The 19,498-nt window shown below is 64.3% G+C and overlaps 2 protein-coding genes across 2 annotated transcripts; one reads left to right on the plus strand and one right to left on the minus strand.

Annotated features, from left to right (window-relative positions):
- Window positions 1–52: 52 nt before the first annotated feature.
- ATG4D (autophagy related 4D cysteine peptidase) lies at window positions 53–7,062 on the minus strand. Its single transcript, XM_074530343.1, is given in 11 exon segments — window positions 53–375; window positions 1,540–1,656; window positions 1,739–1,815; window positions 2,043–2,054; window positions 2,057–2,120; window positions 2,586–2,932; window positions 3,029–3,093; window positions 3,178–3,853; window positions 5,522–5,695; window positions 6,339–6,422; window positions 6,749–7,062. Coding segments are annotated over 11 exon segments (1,929 nt in total). The 5' UTR covers window positions 6,882–7,062; the 3' UTR covers window positions 53–195.
- Window positions 7,063–7,277: 215 nt separating this feature from the next.
- Window positions 7,278–19,485, plus strand: KEAP1 (kelch like ECH associated protein 1). Its single transcript, XM_074530345.1, is given in 12 exon segments — window positions 7,278–7,424; window positions 10,087–10,222; window positions 10,224–10,295; window positions 10,297–10,501; window positions 10,504–10,556; window positions 10,558–10,683; window positions 12,887–13,196; window positions 13,199–13,565; window positions 15,392–15,549; window positions 15,552–15,596; window positions 17,018–17,194; window positions 19,145–19,485. Coding segments are annotated over 11 exon segments (1,812 nt in total). The 5' UTR covers window positions 7,278–7,424; window positions 10,087–10,120; the 3' UTR covers window positions 19,342–19,485.
- The last annotated feature ends 13 nt before the right edge of the window (window positions 19,486–19,498 follow it).

A 19,498-nucleotide genomic window follows, 5' to 3' on the forward strand; every position in this document is an offset into this window, starting at 1 on the left:
ACCCTGAGCAGCCTCTGACAGTGAACGGGGAAATTTGGGGAGGGGTCCTGGGAATTTGGGGGGGGGGTCCCGGAGTGTGTGTGTATGGGGGGGGGGGGGCAGTAGTGACCCAAACCAGCCCCAATTTGAGGAGGGGGCGATGCCCGCAGCCCCCCCCCAGGCCGATCCAGTGTTTTGGGGAGGGGTCCGGGGGGGTCACAGCAGCACAAACTCCTCCAAATTGGGGTTTTTGGGTTTTTTGGGGCGTTTTCCCCCGCCGGGGGGGGGGCGGGGGGCGGCCCGGGGGGGGCGTCCAGGGCCTGGTCCTGAGCGAGACCCTCGGCCAGGCTGAAAATGGGGTAACAGCGCTGCGGGGCCGAGGGGGGGGGCCAGCACCTGGAAATGGGTCAGAACCGGAAAATGGGGGGTCAGAAACCGGAAATGGGTTGGAACCGGGAAATGGGGGGTCAGAACCGGGAAAATGGGGGGGGGGTTAGAACCGGGAAAATGGGGGGTCAGAACCGGAAATGGGTTGGAACCGGGAAAATGGGGGGGACAGGACCGGGAAATGGGTTGGAACCGGGAAATGGGGGGGGACAGGACCGGAAATGGGGGGGACAACACTGGGAAAATGGGGGGTCAGAACCGGGAAAATGGGGGGAAAACACCGGGAAATGCGGGGTCAGAACCGGAAATGGGGGGTCAGAACCGGAAATGGGGGGTCAGAACCGGAAATGGGGGGTCAGAACCGGAAAATGGGTTAGAAGCGGGAAAATGGGGGATCAGAACTGGGAAATGGGGGGAAAACACCAGGAATAGGGGGGTCAGGGAAATGGGGGGGGGGGTCAGCAACAGGAAATGGGGGGGTCAGAACTGGGAAATGGGGGGGGTCAGCAATGGGAAAAGGCGGTAGACAAAATCGGGAAATGGGGGGGGGGGGGGGGTTAGAACTGGGAAATGGGGGGAAAACACCGGGAAATGGGAGGGGGTCAGAACCGGGAAATGGGAGGGGGTCAGAACCAGGAAATGGGGGGTCAGTAATGGGAAATGGGGGGTCAGCAATGGGAAATGGGGGGGGACAGCATAGGGAAAAGGGGGTTCAGAACTGGGAAATGGGGGATAGGACTGGGAAATGGGGGGTTCAGTATCGGGAAAATGGGGGGGACAGGACCGGGAAATGGGTTAGAACTGGGAAAATGGGGGGAAAACACTGGGAAATGCGGGGTCAGAACCGGGAAAATGGGGAGTCAGAACTGGAAATGGGGGGGTCAAAAGAACCGGGAAAATGGGGGGACAACACTGGGAAAATGGGGGGGTTAGAACCAGGAAAATGGGGGTTAGAATGGGGAAACGGGGGGGTCAGTAATGGGAAATGGGGGGGGGGACAGGACCGGGCAATGGGGGGACAACACCGGGAAAATGGGGGGGACAGGACCAGGAAATGGGAGGGGTCAGCAATGGGAAATGGGGGGGTCAGAACCGGGAAATGGGGGGGGGTTCAGAACGGGGAAATGGGGCGGGGGGGGCACAGCGCTCCCCTCCCCCCCCCCCCGCACTCACCCGGGCCAGGTCCCCCCAGAGCCGGCCCAGCTCGGCGCCGCCGCTGTAGAAGCCGAAGGTGCAGCTCGGGTCCATCTTCCCAAAGGGCATTTTCCGCGGGAAGCAGCAGTGGAAGGACTGGGGAGGGGGGGCAGGATAGGATTTTGGGGGGGGTCCCGTCACCCCCAGAGTGAGGCTGAATTTGGGGAGGGGGCGCCACCTGCAGCGGGAAATCCTCGCGGGCCGTGTCCACGCAGGGCTGGCACAGGTGCGGGTCCAGGTAGAGCAGGGAATCACCTGGGGGGGGGGGCACGGAGGGTTCGGGACCCCCGGAGGGTTTGGGGACCCCCGGAGGGTTCGGGGACCCCCGGAAGGTTCGGGGACCCCTGGAAGGTTTGGGGACCCCCGGAAGGTTTGGGGACCCCCGGAAGGTTCGGGGACCCCCGGAAGGTTTGGGGACCCCCGGAAGGTTTGGGGACCCCCGGAGGTTTGGGGACCCCCCCCCCCGTCCGCGGGATCGGTACCTTGGAAGCCGAGAAGAAGAGCGAGTGCCGCGGTTTGCCGCCGATGATGCCGAGGCAGGAACGGAGCCGCAGCAGCTCCTGAGGGCGGGGGGGACACGGTGGGACCGGGAACGGGAACGGGAGCGGGAACGGGAGCGGGAATGGGAACGGGAGCGGGAATGGGAACGGAATCGGGAATGGGAACGGGAGTGGGAACGGGATCGGGATGGGAACGAGAATGGGAACGGGAACGGGAGCGGGAACGGGAGCGGGAATGGGAATGGGAGCGGGATGGGAACGAGAATGGGAACGGGAGCGGGAGCGGGAACGGGAATGGCACCGGGATGGGCACCGGAAATGGCACCGGGAGCGGGATGGGATCGGGAACGGGAGTGGGAGCGGGAACGGCACCGGGATGGGCACTGGGATTGGCACCGGGATCGCCACTGAGACTGGGAACAGCACCGGGATCGGCACCACGAACGGCACCGGCACCGGGAACGGCACCGGGACCGACACCGGCAGAGGCACCGAGAACGGCGCCGGGAGCGCCCCCAGACCCACCTTGACGCACTCCACGTACACGGGGTTCAGGTTCTCGCCCCCCAAGCGCGCCGGCACCAGCAGGATGAGCCCGCGGGGCGGCTCCGGCTCCGCTGCTCCCGGTGCTCCCGGTGCTCCCGGTCCCGTTGTTCCCGCTCCCGGTGCTCCCGGTATTTCCGGTCCGGGCATTCCCGTTGTTCCCGGTCCCGGCATTCCCGGTGCTCCCGTTGTTCCCGCTCCCGGTGCTCCCGTTGTTCCCGCTCCCGGTGCTCCCGGTATTCCCGGTCCCGGCGTTCCCGGTGCTCCCGGCCCCGCTGTTTCCCCGTCAGGCTCGGCCCGCACCAACCTGGCCACGTCCCCTTTGTAAACTGCAATAAAGGGGAGGGGGCTGCTCATTCCCGACCCCTCCAATCCCCCCCCCCCCGACCCCCCCAAACCGGGACCCCCGCCCGGTTCCCCCGTACCGGTGCAATCCTGGGCCACGTACACGGCGAGCCCGGGGGTCTCGGTGCAGGACTCCACGGCCGCCCTGAACGGGACGGGATCGGTGGGTCCGGGGGGGGTCCCGGTGCCCCCGCGAACCCCCCGGGGGTCCCCCCGAGCCCCCGCTCACCGGAGCAGGTGCGCGGCGATGGCGGGGCCGAACCAATCCCCGGCGCCTTTGCCGAACTCCCGGCCCAGCTCCACGAGCCGGTGGATCCCGAACGGGGCCCGGGGGTGGTCGGAGAACCAGGACACGATGGCGCGGTGCCGCCGCTCCGCCTCCCGGGGGGCTCGGGGGGCGCCCGGGGGGTCCCGGGGCTGTCCCGGGGGGTCCCGGGCCCATCCCGAGGGGTCCCGGGGCTGTCCCGGATGGTCCCGGGGCTGTCCCGGGGGGTCCCGGTCCCATCCCGAGGGGTCCCGGGGCTGTTCCAGGGGGTCCCGGGGCTGTTCCAGGGGGTCCCGGGGCTGTCCCGGGGGGTCCCGGGTCCCCCCAGAGAGCTCCGTTCCCATCTTGGGGGGTCCCGTTCCCATCTTGGGGGGTCCCGTCCCCATCCTGGGGGGTCCCTGCCCGTTCTGGGGGGGTCTCCTCGGTTCTGGGGGGTCCTGGCTCCATCCCGGGCGCTCCCGCGTCCTCCCGGGGGTCTCAGTGTCCGTCCTGGGGGTCCCGTGTCCATCCCGAGGGACCCTCGGTCCATCCCGGGGGGGCCGCGCCCGTCCTGGGGGGTCTCGGGTCCGTCCCGGGGGGTCGCGGGTCCTGCGGGGCCCCCCCGGTTCCGGTTCCAGCAGCGCCTCCGGCCACATCCAGTCTGCAACGGAGGGGCGGGGGCTCGGGGAGGGCTACGGGGGTCTCTCCCCAGCCCTGGGGGTCTCAGAGCATTCCCGGGGTTCTCTCCCCATTCCCGGGGGTCTCCCCGCCATCTCGGGGGTCTGTCCCCAATCCCGGGGGTCTCAGGGCATTTCCGGGGGTCTCCCCGCCATCCCGGGGGTCCCCGCCCATCCCGGGGGTCTCTCCCCATCCCGGGGGTCTCTCCCCATCCCGGGGGTCTCCCTGCCCATCCCGGGGGTCTCTCCCCAATCCCGGGGGTCTCCCTGCCCATCCCGGGGGTCCCCGCCCATCCCGGGGGTCTCTCCCCAATCCCGGGGTTCTCTCCCCAATCCCGGGGGTCCCCGCCCATCCCGGGGGTCCCTCCCCATCCCGGGGGTCTCTCCCCATCCCGGGGGTCCCTGCCCATCCCGGGGGTCTCTCCCAATCCCGGGGGTCTCCCCACAATCCCGGGGGTCTCCCCACAATCCCGGGGGTCTCTCTGCCCATCCCGGGGGTCTCTCCCCAATCCCGGGGTTCTCTCCCCATCCCGGGGGTCCCCGCCCATCCCGGGGGTCTCCCCACAATCCCGAGGGCCTCTCCCCATCCCGGGGGTCTCTCCCCAATCCCGGGGTTCTCTCCCCAATCCCGGGGGTCTCTCCCCGCCATCCCGGGGGTCTCTGCCCATCCCGGGGGTCTCCCCACAATCCTGGGGATCCCCGCCCATCCCGGGGGTCTCTCCCCGCCATCCCGGGGTTCTTTGCCCATCCCGGGGGTCCCCGCCCATCCCGGGGGTCTCTTTGCCCATCCCGGGGGTCTCTCCCCAATCCCGGGGGTCTCCCCACAATCCCGGGGTTCTTTGCCCATCCCGGGGGTCCCCGCCCATCCCGGGGGTCTCTCCCCATTTCCGGGGGTCTCTCCCCAATCCCGGGGGTCTCTCCCCAATCCCGGGGGTCCCTGCCCATCCCAGGGGTCTCTCCCCAATCCCGGGGGTCTCTCCCCATTTCCGGGGGTCTCTCCCCAATCCCGGGGGTCTCTCCCCATCCCGGGGGTCCCTGCCCATCCCGGGGGTCTCTCCCCATCCCGGGGGTCCCCGCCCATCCCGGGGTTCTCTCCCCAATCCCGGGGGTCTCTCCCCATCCCGGGGGTCTCTTTGCCATCCCGGGGGTCCCCGCCCATCCCGGGGGTCTCTCCCCAATCCCGGGGGTCTCTTTGCCATCCCGGGGGTCTCTCCCCATCCCGGGGGTCTCCCCACAATCCCGGGGTTCTCTCCCCATTTCCGGGGGTCTCTCCCCAATCCCGGGGGTCTCTCCCCATCCCGGGGGTCTCCCCACAATCCCGGGGGTCTCTCCACAATCCCGGGGGTCTCTCCCCACAATCCCGGGGTTCTCTGCCCATCCCGGGGGTCTCTCCCCAGTCCAGGGGGTCTCCCCACAATCCCGGGGTTCTCTCCCCATCCCGGGGGTCTCTCCCAGTCCCGAGGGTCTCTCCCCAATCCCGGGGGTCTCCCTGCCCATCCCGGGGGTCCCCGCCCATCCCGGGGGTCCCCGCCCATCCCGGGGGTCTCCCCACAATCCCGGGGATCCCTCCCCATCCCGGGGGTCCCTGCCCATCCCGGGGGTCTCTCCCCATCCCCGGGGGTCCCGGCCCGCCCCGGGGGTCCCTCTCTCACCGCGGCCCAGCAGGTGCAGCAGCAGCCCCTGGCCCAGCAGCATCTGCGCGCTGCGCAGGGTGCAGCCCCAGCCGCAGTCGGTGGTGCGGGGGGAACCGGGCAGCGCCGGGAACCCGCTCCGGTACGTCAGCCACAGGCGGGAGCGGAAATCCCGCCGGAACCGGGCCAGGTCCTCTGGGCAACCGGAGAGAGAACGTGCGAGACCACCGGGACAGGCCCGGGATCCCCGAGACCGCCCTGAGACCCCCAGAACAGCCCTCAGACCCCCGAGACCACTCTGAGACCCCCGGGACAGCCCTGGGACCCCCGGGACCACCGGGACAGGCCCGGGATCCCCGAGACCACCGGGACAGGACTGAGAGCCCCGAGACCGCCCTGAGACCCCCAGAACAGCCCTCAGACCCCCGGGACCACCCTGGGACCCCCGAGATGGCCCTGAGACCACCCTGGGACCCCCGGGACAGCCCTGAGACCCCCGAGACCACCCTGGGACCCCCGAGATGGCCCTGAGACCACCCTGAGACCCCCGGGACAGCCCTGGGACCCCCGGGACCACCGGGACAGGCCCGGGATCCCCGAGACCACCGGGACAGCCCTGGGACCCCCAGAACAGCCCTCAGACCCCCGAGACCACCCTGAGACCCCCGGGACAGCCCTGGGACCCCCGGGACAGACTGAGACCCCTGAGACCACCCTGGGACTGCCGAGACCCCCGAGATCGCCCTGAGACCCCCGGGACCCCTGAGATCGCCCTGAGACCCCCGGGACCCCTGAGATCACCCCGGGACAGCCCTGAGACCCCCGGGGTCCCGCTCACCCCCGTTGCCCGGTGTGTAGACCCTCCCCAGCAGGTACAGGGGGTCCCGCGGGCTGAAGTGGGGCCGCGGCCGCAGCGTCCAGCCTGGGGGAACGGGGAAACGTCACCGGGGTTACCGGGGACACCGAAAGCCCCGAACCCCCAAGACCCCCAGATCCCGAGACCCCCGAATGTCCCGGTATCCCGTTCCCGGTGTCCCGGTATCCCTGTGTTCCCGGTGTTCCACTCCCAGTATCCCGTTCCCCGTATCCCATTCCCGGTGCCCCGGTGTTCCCGGTGCCTCGATGTTCCCGGTATCCCGTTCCTGCTGTCCCCGTATCCCGTTCCCGGTATCCCGATGTTCCCGGTGCCCCAGTGTCCCGGTGTTCCCGGTGTCCCGTTCCCCCGGTGTCCCGGTCCCCGTTCCCCACCGTATTTGACGCTGTTCCAGGCCGCGAGCACGCGGCCCCGCACGCGCTGCCCGCCCCGCTCTGTGCCGGGGGGGGGTCCCGGTCCCGGTTCCGGTCCCGGGGGGGGTCCCGGTCCCTCCCCCCCCCCGCTCATGGCGGCGGCGGCGCGCGGGGGGGCGGGGCCCCGGCGGGGGCGGGGCCAGGACGAGAGGGCGGGAAGGGGGCGGAGTCACGCCATGTGGGCGGGATTATGCAGATCGCCAATGCGCGGGCGTGGTCACGGCGAGTGGGCGGGGCCTGTGCCGGGACCCCGGGGCCGGGGGGGGCTCCGGGACCGTCCCGGGGTCACTTCGGGACTTTGGGGCGCCCCCGGGGGACACCGGGAGCTCCCGGCGCCGTTTTGGGGTCCCGGGGTGACCCCGGGGGGGTCCCGGGGGGGTTTTGGGGTCACACGGGAGCCACGGGACCCCCCCGGCTGAAAACGGGGAGGGGTCTCGGGGTCACCGCGGGGTCACGGGGTGTCACGGGGACCCTCCCGGTACCGGCACGGGCCCCGGGGGACTCTTATTGCGGCGAGGGGCGTGTCCGTGACGTCACGGGGCGTGTCCCGGGCTCTTATCGCGGCGGGGGCTCCGCGCGCTGCTTAGTCACGGCCCCCCCCCCCGCCCCCCCGGCCCCGGGGCCGCGGCGCCAACCGGTGAGACCCCCGAAATATCCCCAAAGACCCCCGGGACCCCCAAATATCCCCCGGGACGCGCCGGTACCGGCACGGCACCGAGATCCCCGAAATCCCCCGAAATAACCCCAAAATAACCCCAAAATAGCCCTGGGGACCCCCCCAAAATAACTGAACCCCCCAAAATACCCCCCGGGATCGGTACCGGCCGGGGAGACCCCGAAAACCGCCCAAAACACAGCCCGGGACCCCCAAAATAGCGGCGGGACAGCTCCGGTACCGGGGGCGCTGCACGGGCCGTGAGACCGCCACGAAACAGCCCCAAAACAGCCCCAAAGTAGCCCAAAAATAGCCCTAAAATAGCCACAGAATAACCGCAAAATAGCCCTAAAATAGCGCCCGAAATAGCCCCAAAACAGCTCCGAAATAGCCCCAAAACAGCAGCGGAATAACCTCAAAACCAGCCCCGGAACAGCCCCAAAATAGCCCCAAAATAACCCTAAAATAGCCCCAAAATAACCCCAAAATAACCCTAAAATAGCCCCAAAATAGCCCCAAAATAACCCTAAAATTAACCCCAAAATAGCCCCAAAATAACCCTAAAATAACCCCAAAATAGCCCCAAAATAACCCTAAAATAGCGCCAAAATGCCGCTCGGGACACCCCAAAATCCACCCCAGGACGCCCCGATATCGCACGGGCTGCGAGAGCCCCAAAATGCCCCAAAATCAACCCGGAGGGAGCGATGAGACCCCAAAAAGGTCCCCGCGGTGTGAGAGGGGGCTGTGTCCCCCTCCCCGCCCTCCGTGCCTCAGTTTCCCCTGTTCTAACCCTGTTATTTCCCCCAAATCCCATTGCAGGGTGTCCTGTCCCACTCCGTGCCTCAGTTTCCCCGGTTCTAACCCTGTTATTTCCCCCAAATCTCATTCCTATCCCACTCCCCACTCTCCGTGCCTCAGTTTCCCTGGTCTAAGCCTGTTATTTTTACCCCAAATGCCATTCTAGGGAGTCCTGTCCCCCTCCGTGCCTCAGTTTCCCCACTCTAACCCTGTTATTTCCCCCCAAATCTCATTCCTATCCCACTCCCCACTCTCCGTGCCTCAGTTTCCCCGCTCTGACCCCGTTTTTCCCCCCCATATTCCATTCCAGGGAGTCCTGTCCCCCTCCGTGCCTCAGTTTCCCCCACTCTGACCCCGTTTTTCCCCCCCCACAGACCCCCCAGATTCCATTCCAATTAGTCCTATCCCCCTCCGTGCCTCAGTTTCCCCGCTCTAACCCCGCTTTTCTCCCCCCACAGGCCCCCAAATCCCCCTCCCTACCCTCCGTGCCTCAGTTTCCCCGCTCTAACCCCGTTTCCCCCCCCCCCCCACAGCCTCTCCATCACCCCATAACCCATTTCAGCTTGTCCTATCCCCCCTCCGTGCCTCAGTTTCCTCGGTTCTAACCCTGATATTTCCCCAAAATCCCATTGCAGGGTGTCCTGTCCCCCTCCGTGCCTCAGTTTCCCCGCTCTAACCCCATTTTCCCCCACCACAGGCCCCCAAATCCCCCTCCCCACCCTCCGTGCCTCAGTTTCCCCGCTCTAACCCCGTTTTTCCCCCCCCACAGCCCCCCAAATCCCCCTCCCCACCCTCCGTGCCTCAGTTTCCCCACTCTAACCCTGTTATTTCCCCCCAAATCCCCCTCCCCACCCTCCGTGCCTCAGTTTCCCCGCTCTAACCCCGCTTTTCAGGCCCCCCCAAATCCCCCTCCCACCCTCCGTGCCTCAGTTTCCCCGCTCTAACCCCGCTTTTCTCCCCCCACAGGCCCCCCCAAATCCCCCTCCCCACCCTCCGTGCCTCAGTTTCCCCACTCTAACCCTGTTATTTCCCCCCAAATCTCATTCCTATCCCCCTCCCCACCCTCCGTGCCTCAGTTTCCCCGCTCTAACCCTGTTATTTCCCCCCAAATCTCATTCCTATCCCACTCCCCACCCTCCGTGCCTCAGTTTCCCCACTCTAACCCTGTTATTTCCCCCCAAATCTCATTCCTATCCCACTCCCCACCCTCCATGCCTCAGTTTCCCCCACTCTAACCCCGTTTGTTCCCCCCCATAACCTCCCCATATTCCATTCCAGGGAGTCCTATCCCCCTCCGTGCCTCAGTTTCCCCACTCTAACCCTGTTATTTCCCCCCAAATCTCATTCCTATCCCACTCCCCACTCTCCGTACCTCAGTTTCCCCCACTCTGACCCCGTTTTTCTCCGCCCCACAGCCCCCCAAATCCCCCTCCCCAGCCTCCGTGTCTCAGTTTCCCCCACTCTAACCCCATTTTCTCCCCCTACGGTCCCCCCAAATCCCATTCCAAGGAGTCCTATCCCTCTCCTTGCCTCAGTTTCCCCACTCTAACCCTATTATTTCCCCCCCAAATCTCATTCCTATCCCACTCCCCACTCTCCGTGCCTCAGTTTCCCCGCTCTAACCCCGTTTTCCCCCCCCCCACAGCCTCTCCATCACCCCATAACCCATTCCAGCTTGTCCTGTCCCCCTCCGTGCCTCAGTTTCCCCGCTCTAACCCCGCTTTTTTCCCCCCCACAGCCTCTCCATCACCCCATAACCCCCCCAGATTCCATTCCAGGGAGTCCTATCCCCCTCCGTGCCTCAGTTTCCCCACTCTAACCCCGTTTTCCCCCCCCCCCACAGCCTCTCCGCCCGTCCCTCCAGCCGCCTCCCGGCCATGTCCTGCCCGTCCCCGCCTCTCCCGGAGCTCCGGGCCGAGGTGACGCCGTCGTCGCCGTGCTCGTCGCTCTCCCGCTTCACGCTGTCCGAGCACCCCCGCGGCCGCGCTGGCCGCCATGAACGAGCTGCGCCTGCAGGGCCAGCTGTGCGATGTCACGCTGCGGGTGCGGCACCCGCCGGGACCTGCCGCCCACCGAGCTGCGGGCGCACCGCGTGGTGCTGGCGGCCGCCAGCCCGGTGTTCCGGGCCATGTTCACGGCGGGGCTGCGGGAGCGCGGCCTGGCCGAGGTGCCCATCGAGGGCGTGCAGCCCGGCGCCATGCAGCGCCTCGTGGAGTTCGCCTACACGGCGGCCGTGGCCGTGGGCGAGCGCTGCGTGCTGCGCTGCTGCACGGCGCCCTCATGTACCAGGTGCAGCCCGTGGTGGGCGCCTGCCTGCGCCTTCCTGGCCGGGCAGCTGCACCCCAGCAACGCCATCGGCATCGCGGCGCTGGCCGAGCGCCTGGGCTGCTCCGAGCTGCTGCAGCGGGCAAGGGAGTACATCTACATGAACTTTGCTGAGGTATGGTACAGCTTTTGGGGGGCTTTGAGGGGGTTTGGGGGGCTTTGGGGGGAATCTGGGGGGGTTTAGAGAGCCTATCTGCAATGGGGGTGCATGGTGATGGGACCCTGGGCTGCTCCGAGCTGCTGCAGAGAGCAAGGGAGTACATCTACATGAACTTTGCTGAGGTATGGGGGGGTTTGGGGGGCTTTTGGGGTCCTATCTGCAATGGGGGTACAGCACAGAGTGACCCCAGTGAGAGCCTGGGCTGCACCGAGCTGCTGCAGCGGGCCCCGGGAGTACATCTACATGAACTTTGCTGAGGTACGGTGCAGCTTTTGGGGGGCTTCTGGTGGGTTTGGGGATCCTATCTGCAATGGGGGTACAGCACAGAGTGACCCCAGTGAGCGCCTGGGCTGCACCGAGCTGCTGCAGCGGGCAAGGGAGTACATCTACATGAACTTCGCTGAGGTATAGTACAGTGTTTGGGGGGTTTTGGGGGGTTTGGGGGGCTTGGAGGGCTTTGGGGGTCCTATCAGCAATGGGGGTACATGGTGATGGGACCCTGGGCTGCACCGAGCTGCTGCAGAGAGCAAGGGAGTACATCTACATGAACTTTGCTGAGGTATGGGAGGGTTTGGGGGGAATTTGGGGGGTTTGGGGGGCTTCTGGTGGGTTTGGGGGTCCTATCTGCAATGGGGGTACAGCACAGAGTGACCCCAGTGAGCGCCTGGGCTGCTCCGAGCTGCTGCAGCGGGCGCGGGAGTACATCTACATGAACTTTGCTGAGGTATGGGGGGGTTTGGGGGGGCTTTTGGGGGGCTTCTGGGGTCATATCAGCAATGGGGGTACATGGTGATGGGACCCTGGGCTGCACTGAGCTGCTGCAGCGGGCACGGGGAGTACATCTACATGAACTTTGCTGAGGTATGGTACAGCTTTTGGGGGGAATTTGGGGGGAATTTGGGGTCCTGTCAGCAATGGGGGGAATCATCCCCATTTTTTTTCCCTTTAGGTCTCGAAGCAGGAGGAGTTCTTGTCCCTGTCCCACTGCTAGAGTATCATTTTTGGGGCTGATTTTTGCTAATTTTGCCATTTTCTCCCCGTTTCCCCAGGTCTCGCTGTCCCACTGCCAGAATATCATTTTTGGCATTGTTTTTGAGCTGATTTTTGCCGTTTTCTCCCCGTTTTTGTGCAGGTCTCGAAGCAGGAGGAGTTCCTCTCCCTGTCCCACTGCCAGAATATCATTTTTGGCATTGGTTTTGAGCTGATTTTTGCCATTTTCTCTTCTCTCCCCCAGGTCTCCAAGCAGGAGGAGTTCCTGTCACTGTCCCACTGATGTCCCAGTGTATCATTTTTGGGGCTGATTTTTGCCAATTTTGCCATTTTCTCTTCTCTCCCCAGGTCTCCAAGCAGGAGGAGTTCCTCTCCCTGTCCCACTGCCAGTGTATCATTTTTGGGTTGATTTTGCGCTGATTTTTGCCGTTTTCTCCCCGTTTCCCCAGGTCTCCAAGCAGGAGGAGTTCCTCTCCCTGTCCCACTGCCAGGGTATCATTTTTGGGGCTGATTTTTGCTAATTTTGCCATTTTCTCCCCGTTTCCCCAGGTCTCCAAGCAGGAGGAGTTCCTCTCCCTCTCCCACTGCCAGGGTGCCAGTTTGGGGTTGGTTTTGAGCTGATTTTTGCCAATTTTGCCATTTTCCTCCCCGTTTCCCCAGGTCTCCAAGCAGGAGGAGTTCCTGTCCCTGCCCCACTGCCAGTGTATCATTTTGGCATTGGTTTTGCGCTGATTTTTGCCATTTTCTCCCCGTTTTTGTGCAGGTCTCCAAGCAGGAGGAGTTCCTGTCCCTCTCCCACTGCCAGGATGTCATTTTTGGGGCTGATTTTTGCCATTTTCTCTCTGTTTCTCCCAGGTCTCCAAGCAGGAGGAGTTCCTCTCCCTGTCCCACTGCCAGGGTGCCAGTTTTGGGTTGGTTTTGAGCTGATTTTTGCCAATTTTGCCATTTTCTCTTCTCTCCCCCAGGTCTCCAAGCAGGAGGAGTTCCTCTCCCTCTCACACTACCAGAATATCATTTTGGGCTGGTTTTGAGCTGATTTTTGCCGTTTTCTCCCAGGTCTCCAAGCAGGAGGAGTTCCTGTCGCTCTCCCACTGCCAGAGTATCATTTTTGGGTTGGTTTTGAGCTGATTTTTGCCAACTTTGCCATTTTCTCTGTTTTTCTCTGCAGGTCTCCAAGCAGGAGGAGTTCCTCTCCCTCTCCCACTGCCAGCTGGCCTCGCTGCTGAGCCGCGACGAGCTCAACGTGCGCTGCGAGTCCGAGGTGTTCCAGGCGTGCGTGGCGTGGGTGCAGCAGGACCGGGCGGCGCGGGCGCCCTTCCTGCCGGCGCTGCTGCGCGCCGTGCGCTGCCACGCGCTCACGCCGCGCTTCCTGCGCGCCCAGCTCCGCCGCGACCTGGGCCGCGACGCCCTGCGCTACCTGGCGCGCGTCTTCCGCGACCTGGCCCTGCACCGGCCCCACGCCGGGACCCCCGCCCTGCCGGACCCCCCAAAGTGCGCCAGCTCATCTACGCGGCCGGCGGGTACCTGCGCAGGTCGCTGAGCACGCTGCAGGCCTTCGACCCCGCCGAGGGCACGTGGCTGACGCTGGCCGAGATGGAGACGCCGCGCTCGGGGCTGGGGGGCTGCGTGGTCGGGGGGCTTTTCTACGCCGTTGGGGGGAGGAATAACTCGGCCGAGGGGAACACGGACTCGGCGGCCGTCGAGTGCTACAACCCCGTGAGCGGGCGCTGGGCGCCCTGCGCCGCCATGAGCGTGCCCAGGAACCGCATCGGGCTGGGCGTCATCGACGGGCTCATCTACGCCGTGGGGGGGTCCCATGGGTGCACGCACCACTGCTCCGTGGAGAGGTGAGAAATGGGGGGAAATGGGGAAAAATGGGGGAAAAATGGGGCTGGGGGGGTCGTATGGGTGCACACACCACTGCTCTGTGGAGAGGTGAGAAATGGGGGGAAATGGGGGAAAAATGGGGGAAATGGGGCTGGGGGGTGCCATGGGTGCACGCACCACTGCTCTGTGGAGAGGTGAGAAATGGGGGGAAATGGGGGAAAAATGGGGGAAAAATGGGGGAAATGGGGCTGGGGGGTGCCATGGGTGCACGAACCACTGCTCCGTGGAGAGGTGAGAAATGGGGGAAAATGGGGTGAAAATGGGGCTGGGGGGGGTCGTATGGGTGCACGCACCACTGCTCCGTGGAGAGGTGAGAAATGGGGGAAAAATGGGGGAAAAATGGGGGAAATGGGGCTGGGGGAAATGGGGATAGGGGGTGCCACGGGTGCACACACCACTGCTCCGTGGAGAGGTGAGAAATGGGGGAGAATGGGGGGAAATGGGGATGGGGGAAATGGGGATGGGGGTGCCTTGGGTGCACGCACCACTGCTCCGTGGAGAGGTGAGAAATGGGGGAAAATGGGGGAAAAATGGGGGAAAATGGGGCTGGGGGGGTGCCATGGGTGCATGCACCACTGCTCCGTGGAGAGGTGAGAAATGGGGGGAAATGGGGGAAAAATGGGGGTGGGGGGCTCGCATGGGTGCACACACCACTGCTCCGTGGAGAGGTGAGAAATGGGGGAAAATGGGGGAAATGGGGCTGGGGGGTTCGCATGGGTGCACGCACCACTGCTCCGTGGAGAGGTGAGAAATGGGGGGAAATGGGGGAAAAATGGGGCTGGGGGGGTCACACAGCTGCACACACCACTGCTCCGTGGAGAGGTGAGAAATGGGGAAAAAATGGGGCTGGGGGAAATGGGGATAGGGGGTGCCATGGGTGCACGCACCACTGCTCCGTGGAGAGGTGAGAAATGGGGGAGAACAGAGCAAAAATGGGGCAAAAATGGGGCTGGGGGGGGAAATGGGGCTGGGGGAAACAGGGCTGGGGGGCTCGCACAGCTGCATCCACCACTGCTCCGTGGAGAGGTGAGAAATGGGGGAGAATGGGGGAAAAATGGGGCTGGGGGGCTGAAATGGGGCTGGGGGAAATGGGGATAGGGGGTGCCATGGGTGCACCCACCACTGCTCCGTGGAGAGGTGAGGGTTAAAAATGGGTCTGGGGGGTCTCACAGTGGGGTTTGTGCCCCTCTAGGGGTCTCAGGGGGTCTCACCATGGGGTTTGTGGGGGTCTCACAGTGGAGTTTGTGCCCCTTTGGGGCTCTCACCGTGGGGTTTGTGGGGTCTGGGGGTCCCGTTGGGTCTCACCGTGGGGTCTGGGGGCTCTCACCGTGGGGTCTGTGCCCCTCTGGGGTCCCGGGGGGCTCTCACCGTGGGGTTTGTGCCCCTCTAGGGGTCTCAGGGGGTCTCACCGTGGGGTTTGTGCCCCTTTGGGGCTCTCACCGTGGGGTCTGGGGGCTCTCACCGTGGGGTCTGTGGGCTCTGGGGGTCCCGGGGGGCTCTCACCGTGGGGTTTGTGGGGTCTGGGGGTCCCGTTGGGGGTCTCACCGTGGGGTCTGTGCCCCTCTGGGGGTCCCGGGGGGCTCTCACCGTGGGGTCTGTGGGCTCTGGGGGTCCCATTGGCTCTCACCGTGGGGGTCCCGTTGGGTCTCACCGTGGGGGTCCCGTTGGGTCTCACCGTGGGGTCTGGGGGCTCTCACTGTGGGGTCTGTGGGCTCTGGGGCTCCCGTTGGGTCTCACCGTGGGGTCTGGGGGCTGCCAGGCCCTGACCCCGCCGTGCCCCCCCCAGGTACGAGCCCGAGCGGGACGAGTGGGCGCAGGTGGCGCCCATGGGCACGCGGCGCATCGGGGTGGGCGTGGCCGTGCTGCACCGGCTGCTCTACGCCGTGGGCGGCTTCGACGGCAGCGCCCGCCTGAGCTCGGCCGAGCGCTACCACCCCGAGCGGGACGGTGGCAGCCGATCCCGCCCATGGCCACCGTCCGCAGCGGCGCAGGTGGGGATTTAGGGGGTCCCCGAGGGGTTTGGGGGAGATTTGGGGGGTCCTGGAGGGTTTTGGGGGGTCCCCGAGGGGTTTGAGGGGTCCTGGAGGGGTTTGGGGGGATTTATGGGGGTTTGGGGGGGATTTATGGGGGTTTATGGGGTGCTGATCCCACCCCGATCGCACCCATGGCCACCGTCCGCAGCGGCGCAGGTGGGGCTGGGGGGCATTTGGGGAGTCCTGGAGGGGTTTGGGGGAGATTTGGGGGCATTTGGGGGGGATTTGGGGGGTCCCCGAGGGGTTTGAGGGGTTTGGGGGCATTTGGGGGGTCCTGGAGGGGTTTGGGGGGGATTTATGGGGGTTTGTGGGGGATTTATGGGGGTTTATGGGGTGCTGATCCCACCCCGAGCGGGACCGGTGGCAGCCGATCACGCCCATCGCTGCACCTGCCGTCTGCAGCGGCGCAGGTGGGGGTTTGGGGGGTCCCCGAGGGGTCTCAGAGGGGTTTGGGGGTCCCCCCAGGTGTGTGCGCCCTCGGGAACTGCCTGTACGCCATGGGGAGATAGTTTGGGTTGGTTTGGGGTCATTTTTGGGCTGTTTTTGTGTCATTTTTTGGTAGCTTTTCTCTGGGGGTTTCTGGGGGTCGCTGAACCCGATTTTGGGGGTCCCGCAGGTGTGTGCGCCCTCAGGAACTGCCTGTACGCCATGGGGGGGGGTTGGGTTGTTTTTGGGTCATTTTTGAGTTGTTTTTGGTCCATTTTTCTCTCTGGGTTTCTGGGGGGTCTCTGTAGGTTTCTGGGGGGTCCCTGGGGGGTTTCTGGGGTCGCTGAACCTGATTTTGGGGGTCCCGCAGGCGTGTGCGCCCTCGGGAACTGCCTGTACACCATGGGGGGGAGTTTGGGTTGGTTTGGGGTCATTTTTAGGTTCTTTTTGGGCTGTTTTTGTGTCATTTTTCGGTAGCTTTTCTCTGGGGGTTTCTGGGGGGTCCCTGGGGGGTTTCTGGGGGGTCCCTGGGGGTTTCTGGGGGCGCTGAACCCGATTTTGGGGGTCCCGCAGGTGTGTGTGCCCTCGGGAGCTGCCTGTACGCCATGGGGGGATAGTTTGGGTTGGTTTGGGGTCAGTTTTGGGCTGTTTTCGGTTTGGTTTTGGGTCGGTTTTGTGTTGTTTTTCTCTGTGAGTTTCTGGGGTGTCTCTGGGGTCCCTGGGGGTTTCTGGGGGTGCCAAATCCGATTTTGGGGGTCCCGCAGGTGTGTGTGCCCTCGGGAACTGCCTGTACGCCATGGGATAGTTTGGGTTGTTTTGGGGTCATTTTTGAGTTGTTTTTGGTCCATTTTTCTCTCTGGGTTTCGGGGGTGTCTCTGTGAGTTTCTGGGGTGTCTCTGGGGGTCCCTGGGGGGTTTCTGGGGTCGCTGAACCCGATTTTGGGGGTCTCGTAGGCGTGTGTGCCCTCGGGAACTGCCTGTACGCCATGGGGGGGTACGATGGCACGCAGCAGCTGAGCAGCACCGAGCGCTTCCAGGCCGACACCGAGACCTGGAGCTTCGTGGCACCCATGGGGCAGCGGCGGAGCGCGCTGGGGGTGACGGCCTTCAGGGGCAGGATCTACGTGCTGGGTATGGGGGGCTTTGGGGGGTCCTGGGGAGGCGTTTGAGGGGTCATTGAGGGGTTTTTGGGGGCTCTGGGATGGGATTTGGGGTCTGTGTTACCCTGGGGGTGACGGCCTTCAGGGGCAGGATCTACGTGCTGGGTATGGGGGGTCCTGGGGGGCTTTGGGGGGTCCGGGGGAGGCATTTGAGGGGTTTTGGGGGGTCCCATCTGACCCCTCATCCCCAAACAGGGGGCTATGATGGTCACTCCTTCCTGGACTCCATGGAGTGCTACAACCCCATGGGGGGTGGGATATTTTGGGGTATTTTGGGTGGGTTTCTGGGGGTATTTTGGGGGGGTTTCTCAGGGGGATTTTGGGGATATTTTGGGGGTATTTTGGGGGTGTTTCTCAGGGATATTTTGGGGATATTTTGGGGTGTTCCGGCTCACCCCCATCCCCAAACAGGGGGCTACGACGGCCACTCCTTCCTGGACTCCATGGAGTGCTCCTCAGGGGGATTTTGGGGATATTTTGGGGTATTTTGGGTGGGTTTCTGGGGTATTTTGGTGGGTTTCTCAGGGGGATTTTGGGATATTTTGGGTGGGTTTCTGGGAGTATTTTGGGGATATTTTGGGGGTGTTTCTCAGGGATATTTTGGGATATTTTGGGGGGTCCCGGCTCACCCCTCATCCCCAAACAGGGGGCTACGACGGCCACTCCTTCCTGGACTCCATGGAGTGCTCCTCAGGGGAATTTTAGGGATATTTTGGGGTATTTTGGGTGGGTTTCTGGGGGTATTTTGGGGGAGTTTACCAGGGGTATTTTGAGGGGTATTTTGGGTGGGCTTCTGGGGGTATTCTGGGGGATATTTTTGGGGGGTCCCATCTGACCCCTCATCCCCAAACAGGGGGCTGTGGTGGTCACTCCTTCCTGGACTCCATGGAGTGCTCCTCAGGGGGATTTTGGGGTATTTTGGGAGGGTTTCTCAGGGGGATTTTGGGGATATTTTGGGGTATTTTGGGTGGGTTTCTGGGAGTATTTTGGGGATATTTTGGGTGGGTTTCTGGGGGTATTTTGGGGATGTTTCTGGGGGATATTTTGGTGGGTTTCTGGGGGTATTTTGGGGTATTTTTGGGGGGTTTATCAGGGGGTATTTTGGGGTATTTTTTGGGGGGTCCCATCTGACACCTCATCCCCAAACAGGGGGCTATGACGGTCACTCCTTCCTGGACTCCATGGAGTGCTCCTCAGGGGGATTTTGGGGTATTTTGGGTGGGTTTCTCAGGGGGATTTTGGGAATATTTGGGGATATTTTGGGTGAGTTTCTGGGGATATTTTGGGGGGTTTTGGGCTCACCCCATCCCCAAACAGGGGGCTACGACGGCCACTCCTTCCTGGACTCCATGGAGTGCTCCTCAGGGGGATTTTAGGGATATTTTGGGAATGTTTCTGGGGATATTTTGGGGGGTTTTGGGCTCATCCCTCATCCCCAAACAAGGTGCTATGACAGCCACTCCTTCCTGGACTCCATGGAGTGCTCCTCAGGGGGATTTTGGGGATATTTTGGGTGGGTTTCTGGGGGGATTTTGGGGTGTTTTGGAGAGGTTTTGGGCTCACCCCCATCCCCAAACAGGGGGCTACGATGGTCACTCCTTCCTGGACTCCATGGAGTGCTACGACCCCGCGGGGGGGTGGGATAATTTGGGGTATTTTGGGTGGGTTTCTGGGGGGGATTTTGGGTGGTCCCGGCTCACCCCTCTCCCCAAACAGGGGGCTACGACGGCCACTCCTTCCTGGACTCCATGGAGTGCTACGACCCCGCGGGGGGTGGGATATTTTGGGGTATTTTGAGTGGGTTTCTGGGGGTATTTTGGGGGAGTTTATCAGGGGTATTTTGGGTGGGTTTCTGGGGGTATTCTGGGGAGTATTTTGGGGATATTTTGGGGGGTCCCATCTGACCCCTCTCCCCAAACAGGGGGCTACGACGGCCACTCCTTCCTGGACTCCATGGAGTGCTACGACCCCCGCGGGGGACGCGTGGACGGCGCTGACGCCGCCGATGCCGTCGGGGGCGCAGCGGGGCTGGGCGTGGCCGTCACCGTGGAGCCCTGCCCCCCCCGGGAGCCCCCCCCCGAGGAGGACGAGGAGCCCCCCCCGGGCGGGCCCTGCTGACCCCGGCGCCGCCGGGGGGGGGGGCGCTCCCGAAATTCCGCAATTTTTCCCCAAAAAACCCCCCCCCCCCCCCACCAAAATCCATCCCCCCACCGGCGGCAGAGGGGGGGGGTTGCAGTGCAGAGACCCCCCCCCAAAATAAAAAAGGTCACAGGAG

Source organism: Zonotrichia albicollis, chromosome 32 (genome assembly GCF_047830755.1).
Source record: "Zonotrichia albicollis isolate bZonAlb1 chromosome 32, bZonAlb1.hap1, whole genome shotgun sequence".
NCBI lineage: Eukaryota > Metazoa > Chordata > Aves > Passeriformes > Passerellidae > Zonotrichia > Zonotrichia albicollis.